The following is an 11,634-nucleotide window of genomic DNA, read 5'->3' as shown; positions in this document are numbered from 1 at the left end:
TCACAAATGTTCACAGCATTTTTAACAATTTGTGTTGCTTCTAATTTGGGGCTATTACAAATAAAAATGCTGTGCCCGTCAATGATTAGATAAATAAAATTGTGATAAATCCATACAATGGAATACTAATCAGTAATTTAAAAAAAACACAACCTGCTGATACATTCAATAAGGAGGCAAAAAGAACACTGTGTATGATTTCATTTAAGATTCAAGAAAATGCAAAATAGTCTCTCGACAGAAAGTGGTTGCTTCAGTATGAAGTTGGAAAGAGAGATGGATTACAAAGGGCACAAGAAAACTTTTGGGAATGACGGAAGATTATTTTTATTGTAGTAATGGTTTAATGGGTATACATATATGTCAAAACTGATCAAACCAAACTTACAGCTTTATAGATGTGCAGCGTAGAGGTCTTCAATTTACAAGTGAATAAACATTTTTTAAAATGGTCATAAAAATAACATCTTCAGCCTGTTGTAGGGATTCATTGAATACGTTAAGCACTTTATCATAATACCTGGCTCCCTGAGTTTGATGCCACTGACATGTAGATATCAAACTCAAACCTCTCTACCAAGCTTTTCATCCAAAGTGACTAGGGGTACAGACTGTTTAAGACTATACAGAAAGATCATGTATCTGAGGAATTAAAAATAGGCCATACGATTTGGCAATGTGTCACTCGATAAACTCAATAAACTATTATTATCAAGGCAAAAAATATATACACAACAAGTAAGAACTGGGTTCAAAAAAATTTTTTTCTACGGACTTTTAACGTGATAACTCATGACACAGGGGTTAGGATCTTCAGTTTTCCTTTGGAAGTTAATAAAAACCACTATAGAGGAAAAACAGAATTTGCTACTAAGGGGAAAACTGCTTCTCCTCTTAGGGTTCTAGTTCTCTTGCAACCTAAAACAAAGGAACCGGACAGGATAACCACTTTTGTACTGTACAGCTCTAAACATTAATCAATCACTCAATTCATTACTTATTTTTTTCTGTTTCCTTGTATTCTGTCATACAACTGTCTCTTGGTTTACCTACTTTTCTGATTGTCTTCTCTCTCTCCTCCTGGTTTATTTTCATCCAGATGGGATTTTCCCCAAAGTTTCCATCTCATTCTTTTCTTCTCATCTGTGTATGCGCCACTGAAGTTAAGATTGCAACATTCAAACTCCCCACACATTCACAACCCCATTCCCATTTCACAGTATCTCGCCCAATGTTTACCACTCCGAACACATTCCTAGAATCGAAAGAACTGGAGCAGGGAGAAAAGAAAAGGCGCCTACCTGATGCCTGTAACAGTCTACTAGGCGCTACAAGTATATTAGCTTTTTCAGTGCTCTCAACAGCCCAGGCAGATGTTATCTCAATCTTACGGTTCAATAAATTTAAGACCTCTGGCTGGACACTAGAGGCTGGCGAAGGACTTGACCTTTGATCAGAATCTCCCGAAGGAGTGGGGTCCCTGACCATTGTCCCTTCCAGAGAATCTTAAAACAGACGCCAGGAGACCCTCTCGGATACTCTGCAGGAGTCAAGAGTCACGATATTAGCAAGCACATCGCAGCCATGCGAACCCTTTCTGGTTCAGCTCTCGACAAAAGAAATCAAGCCCCCAGTCAAAATACAACAACAACGGATTAAGCCTACCACCCCCTCCCCCGGCCCCCAAATTCTCAGGGGAAATCCGTTAAGAGTCAGGTAGGGAGGTCACTGCAGCGACTTCAGGGTGCAGAGAACGCGGAGAACTAGGAAGAGGACGCTCCAGCCCACCTGGGCGTCTCTGATTGGCCGGCAGTTCAGCTTGGAACGCTGGGGTGCGTGCCGTCATATCCGCCGGGTCCGCCATCTTGTTCCCAGGGGCAGTTGGCGGAAGAGATCGAGCTCCCTTGCCGCCGGCTCGCCTTCCCGTGGAGTTCTCGCGGACTGGGTTTAGCTGTCTGCTCTCCGCCCTGGGTCCTTTTGTCGGCGCCCTGGGTGCCCTCTCTTGCCCGGCTGGGGCACAGCAAGGCGGCCCCTTCTCCCGACGACGTTCCATGGAGTAGGGTCCCAGACCGTTGTCCCGAAGAGCGAGATCGAGCTTGGCCCCCTCCCCCCCCTCCTTCCTTCCCTCCCTCCCTCCTTCCTTCCGCCGCAACATGGCTAACAACAGCCCCGCGCTGACAGGCAACTCGCAGCCGCAGCACCAGGCGGCCGCTGCTGCGGCTCAGCAACAGCAGCAGTGCGGCGGCGGCGGCGCTACCAAGCCGGCGGTCTCGGGCAAGCAGGGCAATGTGCTCCCGCTCTGGGGCAACGAGAAGACCATGAACCTCAACCCCATGATCCTGACCAACATCCTGTCGTCGCCTTACTTCAAAGTACAGCTCTACGAGCTCAAGACCTACCACGAGGTGGTGGACGAGATCTACTTTAAGGTACGAAGCGTGTAGGCCTTGGCTTTGGGGGTAAGTTCGGAAGAGGGGGTATGGAGGAAACGGGCGAAGGCGGCCCCCGAAATCTGAAGATTTGTGGGTGGGGGAAGGTGGTTCGGCGGAGGGGGAGCTGCGGCCTGTAGCCTTCTCTGGGAGGGGTCGGACTGGGGCCGCCCTCTCGTTTCCATTTTAGATTTTTAGAGCCGGGAGAGCCCGCCACTATTGATCTCTCTCCTCCCCCAACCTTCTGCCCACCCTTGGGGGGAGTTGGGCAAGAGGGATTGGGGAGAGGAGGAAAGAGTAACAGAAGCCTTTCCAGTTTACAGCTTTAAAATTATTCCTTTTGACGTGGATCTACTGAGCGCCAACTTGTTGGTGCTTCTCCCGCTCACCCCTGGCCAGGGCGTGTAATGACTTCAGTATTGGCCTCGTGTTGTTGGTACTCACTATCCGATCCAGACAGGGAAATGGTCAGTGCGTGTGTGTCGGGTGGGGTTGGGGGGATGAGGGTGGAGATGTGCCATTTCAAGAGGTGTACAGAAGGCCTGGAAATTTTCCCAGCAGGAAGTCAGGAGTAAGAGGTCTCAGCCACCTGTGCATTGGGCTAATTTAGAATTATCTGGGCCCTGGGCTTCTGCGGCAGGGTCGGTGCTGGCTTGGCTGTGCTGGGGAGCTCACCTGGCGCCTCCTCACTGCACTCTTGTCTCAGTTCTTGTTTCGTTAGCAGGATTGACTCAGTCTTGCAGCGAGGCTCGGAGCAGCCCAGGGTCGCAGGTAGAGGTATGCACTATTAATCATGCTCAATCGCCATAAATGCATTTCCCTGGTTAAATGAACGGCTAATTAGATTTTTTTTTTTTTGGCCATTGCTTTTGGTCCTTTACCAATTAAGTAGGCTTTTTCCACTTCCCTGCAAATTAGGTAGTGTAAAAAATACCTTCCAGGCCTCCAAAGGTTAATTTCTATTTTAAAGAATATTAATAATAGCCTTAGTGGTCTTTAAATATTTTATCCGGAGCATCTAATATACAATCCATTTTTGTCTATATTAACTTTTAACCTTGACAGACTACACAAAGTGTTTTCTGTCATTTGAACGTATGTGTAGAGATGGTAACAAAATGTATGTGTAGAGATGGTAATGACATTTTCTTTCGTTTTGCCCACCTTTTCCCCCAGTTGAGTAATTAGGTTATTGAAGGATTTTGAGAGATTAGTTGCTTTTTATAGAAAACATATCTTGAGGAATACAGTTCAACTTTGGGTTGATAAAGTACACAGATAAATTTGGAATCCTCTTACGAGAGTAGGACTGATTGTAATTCTATGAATTAGTTTTTTTAGCTTTTAAAAGGTAAGACCTTTTTAGCATGGATATAGTATGGTGAATAACATTTAATCCTTAGCTTTATTTATGCAGTAAACTTTAAACAGTTGAAAATTGGGTTCCTGCTCTTTTTGCGGCAGGTTCTGTTTTCTAACATAGGCAAAATGTTAATGTAATAGAGGAAAGTCTCGTTTTTAAGTTTCAAATGTGTTTTGAAACAAGATTCTACCAGGAATTGTTTTTAAATTCCGTTAAAAAACTAATAGACCCAGCTTTTTACTAATATTATCAGGACTTAAGACGTTCAGATCAAATACTTACTGAAATGTGTAAGTTTCCAACCTTGTAATTTTATTTTGTATGCATCCAGCCCTGACTTGGGCTAGCTTTTAAGGAATTGAAACATCTTTTAGTTAGCAATCTGTGGGGAGGAAAGGAAACGTTAAAGCACTGCGAAATAGTGTAGTGCTTAAACTTAAATGCATGCTTTTCTATCTGAAGCCATTGTTCAGGACTACAAAATTTACCATGTGCGGGTGGAAATAGAATTTTAGAAATACGTAGTGAAAAAACAGGATTTTTTGTGTGTATTTTTAAAAAAACAAAGATGGGTCTTCCCAAAAGGCCTTTTTGGATTCTATTTTAGAGCTAATATTCTTTTGTTGTTGTTGTTGCTATTTTTAGATAAGGAATGGTTTTTGTAAGATGTTCCTCTTAGCAAATATGATACTGTATCATCTTTGATGATAGTATATGCCTGTGACTATTCACACTCAGTTTTTGACACAACTTATATTCTGGGGAATAATTGGATTGGTTCACACATAATTAGGCTGAGCTTAATTACAACAATGATCTCTGTGTGACCTTTGTAATTTTATCTTTAATCAGGAATAAACCTGACCCTGGTGGAAAAAATGTACAAATAAAAAGTTCCATAATTTTGCATCACAAATAACCCATTACTGTTTTAGAGATTTTCCAGTAATTTTCCTTAATTTTATAATGTAGATTTTAAATTACAATAAAATTGAACTATTAAAGGTATTTTCAAGTATTTCAAATTAATGCTTATACTTCATTAATACTTTTTGCTTTAAATTGGAGACTTAAATCCATTTTTAAAGGAAAATGTTTTAAAAGCAACTCATAAGTTAAAATATTACCAAATAGTTTTTGCAACTAAGTGAGACTAGAAATTTTCTGACTCCCAGATATAGATATCAGCTCTTTATAAAGCTAGTTTAGTGGGATTTCTCCTCTGCAAAGCTATTAAGGTTTTGTTAAACCCTAGTAGCTTTTGGGTGTTGTTTAAATGTCTAAGCAGTTTTTCCAAAAATGATTTACACACTTAATGTCAGTAAACATATACTTAATGCCAAAATAATTTTGGAAGAGCTGCTCTATTATGGACTTGGGTATACTTTTATCAGGCTTTTAAACAAATTCAAAGTATGAATGTTTGTTGTGTTCCTCTTTTCTATTTTCAGGTCACACACGTTGAACCATGGGAGAAAGGAAGCAGGAAAACAGCGGGCCAGACAGGGATGTGCGGAGGGGTAAGTAGAAGTACGTGCATTTTTCAGTTTTTCTGTTTCTGATAACTAAGTTTATATTTAGAGAAGTAAAGGCCTGTCAATTATATACTTGAGTGACAATTTTTTTAATCTAAATTCAAGTGTTCAGTGAAATAGGGTTAGAAAAGTGTTACTTTTTAATGCTCCTTTCTTAGTTCTGGATTATGGCTTGTTATTAATACCTAACAGGATTAATCAATTGGTGTTAAGAGTCTGTTAATTATTTTACTACTTTTTCTTAACTCTTGTTTCCCCTAAAGGTTCGAGGTGTTGGAACAGGAGGAATTGTTTCTACAGCGTTTTGCCTATTATACAAATTATTTACCCTGAAGTTAACTCGAAAGCAAGTGATGGGTCTTATAACACACACAGACTCTCCATATATTAGAGCTCTTGGATTTATGTATATAAGGTGAGCGTGCATTTATGTACATTTCCAGGAAGTATCTCATTTTAATTCACGTATGTTTAATAATAGTCTTTTGTAATTCTAGATATACACAGCCCCCTACAGATCTATGGGACTGGTTTGAATCCTTCCTTGATGATGAAGAGGTATGTCAACAAGGGTAATAATTTGTTTTCTTCTGATTACTCTCATATTTTTATTATCTTCTATTTATTGGTGGTTTAATGTCTTCAAGAATTTCCTGTAGTTAAATTTATTTCAGTCAGATACTTTTGGAATTAATATCCTTTTACTGAGACCTGATGGCTTTTATATATTTCAGGGAAAATTTCTGAAGTTTTATTTTCTTGTTTTAAAATTGTTTAAATGTGTTTGGTAATTATTGGAAATTTTTCTCTTCTTAATTATGTTCTGTGTATTGCATTGATCCTGAATTGTATAGTTAATAGTGATTTTTCAAGATGGGGCGTGCTCAAGATCGAGGTGATAATAAAATACATGCACATGGAATACTAATTGTAGCTTTTGTTTCTTCTGGAACATTTCAGTTCTTCACCCTCTAACTTCTTCCAAATATCAGTTTTCCCACTTGCATAGAAGTGCTGAATTGAAGAACTGGGTGTTACATAAATAGGCTAAGTGTTTGGATGACTTGTTCAAGGTGACAAAATTTTAATTCCAGCTTTCTGACTCCTAGTACACCACATGTACCTTTAAAAAAGAATTTTTAAAAATTGTAATTTGAGTCTCCCTAATTTGAAATCTGAAATACTAAGATTTAAATCATATATGCATGCATATGCTAGAGGAGAATAATAAAAAATAAATTGTGTATGCATTGGCTGGGCATGGTGGCTCACACTTGTAATGCCAACACTTTGAGAGTTTAAGACCTGCCTGAGCAATATAGTGAGACCTCATCTCTAAAAAAAAAAAAAAAAAAAAAAGTTTAAAAATTAGCTGAGCATAGAGATATCCATCTTACTCGTCCCAGCTACCTGGGAGGCAGGGGTGGGAAGATCACTTGAGCCCAGCAGGTGGAATTTTCAGTGAGCCAAGATCATTGCCGCTGCACTCCAGCCTGGGTAACAGAGTAAGACCCTTTCTCAAAACAAAATGTCATATATGCATTAATTTACTTACATGATGAAGTCCAGCATTTCAAAAATGAAATGATGAGCTGTATTGTCCATTTGTCTACCCACTCTGCTATTCTGTGTTTTAAGGTTCATAAAGACTTTGAGTGCTGTGTGTCAGTAGCCTATTTACAGAGTCCATCCAAAGAATTTATTGAATTTAAGGATGGTTCTAATGGAAATCTATTGTGTTTTGTTATTACATGCACACCTTAAAAAAAAGATCTCGTTTAGACATGGAGAATTTTTATTTTTCTCTACTTTTTTTTTTTTTTTTTTTTTTGCCTGTTAACTGAGTTACTTAACTCAGAAGAAGCAAAACGTGTTTTAAATCACAATCTTTAAGGGTTTTTTATCTTTAGATGAGTTTTTCATACTGAAGCACTTCTCTCTTCTGTCTTTAAAAAAGCATGTTCCTCTTCGTAATTGGTGTTGTATTGGTTTTGTTTCTGGATGCCTCTATTTTATGTTTTTTATTGTGTTTACAAATCTGAGGTCCTCTATTTAAGCTAACTTATTGTTTTCTTCCTTAGATATCTGCAGCGATTATATTTGGATATACTGTATATCTGAACACTTAAATGTGTGTGAGTGCAAGCAGTTTTACCTTTAGCTCTTGTTTTCCTGTTTAGATAACAAATCTCACTTTCCTTGTGTGCTTGCACTATAGGTTTGGGACTGACAATAGCTGACTAACATGTCCTGAGCTGTGAGAGGGCATAGCAAGAAGGCCTTCATGCGGTAATGACCCTTTTCAGAGACAATGGTCATCATGGATTATGCGTTTCCAATTATTTGTTCATTTATTTATTTTCTACATAACTAAATTAGAAACCTCACTGCTTCATGGCAGTTGGTTTGCTATTGCTTCCAGTTTTATTAGGGCTTCATTTTATATTAGAGCTGTTAAAAGATAACCGTTAGACAGGAATTATCTAAAGTAGATGATATGTAGCTAGGTTATGGTGCAAGGTATCTGATGTGTGCAAGTATGTCCACAGAAATAAATACATAGTAGGTATGTGGAATGTAAATTTAAGTCAATCGTTCCACATAGTTTAGAAATGAAAGGGGCTTTTTCATATTGTTAACTGAGTGAGATCAGTTCCCTTTATGCCCATGAGGCTGCAGGGTTTGTTCTCACCTGCATGCACACACTAAGCCCAAATATTTCTGTTCATTCATTGTCAGATTAGGATACGAAAATAAAATTTTTCTGTTAGTTTTTTTTGTATTGAGATTCCAAAGATGGTAATATTTTTATAGTATTAATGTATATATGGAAATACTTTTTTTGACGGCTAGGGTATCTTTTGTGTTTCTGTAGGACCTAGATGTGAAGGCTGGTGGAGGCTGTGTAATGACCATTGGAGAAATGCTACGATCTTTTCTCACAAAACTGGAGTGGTTTTCTACCTTGTTTCCAAGAATTCCAGTTCCAGTTCAAAAGAATATTGATCAGCAGATTAAAACCCGACCTAGAAAAATCAAGAAAGATGGGAAGGAAGGTGCTGAGGAAATAGACAGACATGTTGAACGCAGACGTTCAAGGTAATGTCACTCTTGAATTATGCTTATTTTTTATATATGCTTTATACAAAGTTAATGGTTCTGAGAAATAGTAAGTTGTTAGGAATTTTACTGTTTATTTTATTAGTTTGTCACTTTTACCCCCCAAAGATTATTTTCTTCTTTTCAGGGCTTTTTCTGTAACATTATGCATCTGTAAATGAGAACAATAAACTTTTTTGCTTTAATGATTCTTGACATGGACTTAAGCATGAGGACTTGAATAAATAATGCTGTTGAAAATTACTATGAAAAGAATTTCATGTTTTATTCATTGAAATTTTCTTTCTCCCTCCGCCTTCCTTAGGTCTCCAAGGAGATCTCTGAGTCCACGGAGGTCCCCAAGAAGATCAAGAAGTAGAAGTCATCATCGGGAGGGCCATGGGTCTTCTAGTTTTGACAGAGAATTAGAAAGAGAGAAAGAACGCCAGCGACTAGAGCGTGAAGCCAAAGAAAGGGAGAAAGAACGGCGAAGATCCCGAAGTATTGACCGGGGGTTAGAACGCAGACGCAGCAGAAGTAGGGAAAGGCATAGAAGTCGCAGTCGAAGTCGTGATAGGAAAGGGGATAGAAGGGACAGGGATCGAGAAAGAGAGAAAGAAAATGAGAGAGGTAGAAGACGAGATCGTGACTATGATAAGGAAAGAGGAAATGACCGAGAAAAAGAGAGAGAGCGATCAAGAGAAAGGTCCAAGGAACAGAGAAGTAGGGGAGAGGTAGAAGAAAAGAAACATAAAGAAGACAAAGATGATAGGCGGCACAGAGATGACAAAAAAGATTCCAAGAAAGAGAAAAAACACAGTAGAAGCAGAAGCAGAGAGAGGAAACACAGAAGTAGGAGTCGAAGTAGAAATGCAGGGAAACGAAGTAGAAGTAGAAGCAAAGAGAAATCAAGTAAACATAAAAATGAAAGTAAAGAAAAATCAAATAAACGAAGTCGAAGTGGTAGTCAAGGAAGAACTGACAGTGTTGAAAAATCAAAAAAACGGGAACATAGTCCCAGCAAAGAAAAATCTAGAAAGCGTAGTGGAAGCAAAGAACGTTCCCACAAACGAGATCACAGTGATAGTAAGGACCAGTCAGACAAACATGATCGTCGAAGGAGCCAAAGTATAGAACGAGAGAGCCAAGAAAAACAGCATAAAAACAAAGATGAGACTGTGTGAAAATATTTTGTAAAAGTGGATCACATTGAATCCTATAAATGATTAAATCTGCTTTTTTTCCCCCAAGTTGAGATTGTGCAGTAGTTCGCACTCCTCAAGCTCTCCCTGTAGGCTGCATTTTCATTTCCTCTTTTGTGTAGGGAAGTGCCTTTGTAATTCCATTTATTGCATTGGTGTTTTCACCCAATTGTTAAGTTTGATACATGATGCACAGATTGTTCTTGCATTTTTATTGTTTGTTTTTGAAATGTACAGTCTGTACATATGTCCTGAAAATGTTTTAATTCCTTTGGCATGGTTGCCATGTTGGTTAAATTTGTATAAGGCAATAAACTGCCACTAATCTATTTTTGTTTTGTAGGTGTGGGATTATGGTTTGTGTACTGAAGTTAGCATGGCTGTGCTTTTCGTAATAGAATGCTAAAGACTTTGAGAATGGAACTTGGATGTCTGTTATAGGAGAAATATGTGCTGCCAATGTACGTGAAGGCAGCATTGTAGGATTAACATTCTTGTCCACTGTATATTATCTTGGAAGGCTCTTGTTAATATGTTACACTTAATATTCTCCACAGTTACCTTTAGAGAGAATTTATGAGAAGTTAGTTTCTGATGCAGAGGTTTTTAGGCTGTGATTTCATCAAAAGTCCTTTTAGCATTCTACCTCAAAGGGACACTTAGTATGCCTAAAATTTATTCACTTAGTTTTTCTTTTTTATTTGAAAAAATACATGACACGTAATCTTTTTTTCTTGAATTCTTTGTCAGATTTTAAAGTACTATATTAAAGAAAAAAATTAATGTCTAAAGCCTAGCATTCTTGCAGAACCCTATACTAACATGTAATTGGGAGAGGGTGGGGCAAATGAGTAGAGAAACAGATTCAAGCCTCAAGCTTCCAAAGCATTTTTATAAATGGAAAATCCTTAAATTATGAAACAGCTTGATATAGTGTCCTTTTTTTAAAATTCCAAACTTTTTTTATTGATAATGGAGATTGCTGTTTGAGTTTTTAAACTTAATCTAGAACAGAGGAGTATTAAAAGTAATGCTGTGCTGCATTATTTAAGACTATCAGCAAATTTGATAGATTGTTCTTATGACTTGTATTCTGATTACAGAGAACCATCATGAGTGTGGAATAAATACTGGATTAAATCCTTTATCCTGGGTCTTGGCTTTTCCCCCATTTGTTAACTTTTTTTTTTTTAACTTTTTTTTGTGTAAATTGATGAAACGTCAGTAGAGTCACACTTTGTGTACAGGGATGTCTTAGTTCCCAGATGACAAGTGGATTTTAAAGAAATGCAGAGACTGGGATTGGGCATGTGGTAATCAATAATCTTTATTAGAATTCTTGATAATGGCAGTTCCGTTTGTCAGTGGTTGTTACATGTGTCACTTGATTAATTTGTTCCATGTCAAAGATGTTTATTGGGATACCTTTTACTTGGACAATATGTTAGCATTTTTTAAAATTTGGACTTGAAGGAAATTCTTTAAGATAATTCACCCAGTTCTTTCTAGAAAAGAAAATAGAGGCCCAAAGTAATGTTGTCAGTGCCAGTGCTAAAACTGAGTATTCTGACAGTGTAGTGAACCTGGCACGCACATTCACGTTTGTTTTATCTCACTGGTTATACTGGCCAACTAATGCGCACTCAGAAGCCAGCTTGCAAAAGTGTTAAATGGGGCAAATGAGTACACTTGCAAGAGTCCTCCATATGTGGGCTTAACATTTGTACCACTCCATTTTAGAAAAATCTCATTAAATGAATTCATCCAAAAGTGATACGCTTTTTTCTTTTTAAAGAAAATTCCGTTGTGTTTTAAATTGAGCATCAAGTGAATTAGTACTATAGACACCCAGAAGTTAGAAAAATCTGTTGTATAATATGAGAGCCACTAGATTTGTCTTGTGTTGAAAATCTGTTTTTAACATACCTAAATTATGATGCTACTGCTTTGGATATGGTTCCATGTGAAATGTTTATTTGACTGTATTTTAGGTAAAATGTGGAAAA

General features: G+C 38.1%; 2 protein-coding genes across 2 annotated transcripts; one reads left to right on the top strand and one right to left on the bottom strand.

Moving 5' to 3' along the window:
- Nucleotides 1-302: 302 nt before the first annotated feature.
- LOC105516083 lies at nucleotides 303-2,079 on the bottom strand. The gene has a single exon (XM_011948149.1). The coding sequence runs from the start codon at nucleotides 2,051-2,053 to the stop codon at nucleotides 1,706-1,708; it is 348 nt and encodes a 115-aa protein (XP_011803539.1). The 5' UTR covers nucleotides 2,054-2,079; the 3' UTR covers nucleotides 303-1,705.
- On the top strand, nucleotides 1,877-11,398 carry PRPF38B (pre-mRNA processing factor 38B). The gene is made up of 7 exons (XM_011948150.1): nucleotides 1,877-2,116; nucleotides 2,148-2,429; nucleotides 5,244-5,312; nucleotides 5,591-5,742; nucleotides 5,825-5,885; nucleotides 8,203-8,426; nucleotides 8,752-11,398. Exons 2-7 carry the CDS (start codon nucleotides 2,154-2,156, stop codon nucleotides 9,608-9,610), a joined length of 1,641 nt encoding a protein of 546 aa, XP_011803540.1. The 5' UTR covers nucleotides 1,877-2,116; nucleotides 2,148-2,153; the 3' UTR covers nucleotides 9,611-11,398.
- The last annotated feature ends 236 nt before the right edge of the window (nucleotides 11,399-11,634 follow it).

This window comes from Colobus angolensis, unplaced genomic scaffold, assembly GCF_000951035.1.
Source record: "Colobus angolensis palliatus isolate OR3802 unplaced genomic scaffold, Cang.pa_1.0 Scaffold273, whole genome shotgun sequence".
In the NCBI taxonomy this organism is placed as follows: Eukaryota; Metazoa; Chordata; class Mammalia; order Primates; family Cercopithecidae; genus Colobus; species Colobus angolensis.
This window is presented reverse-complemented; position numbering and strand designations above follow the sequence as displayed.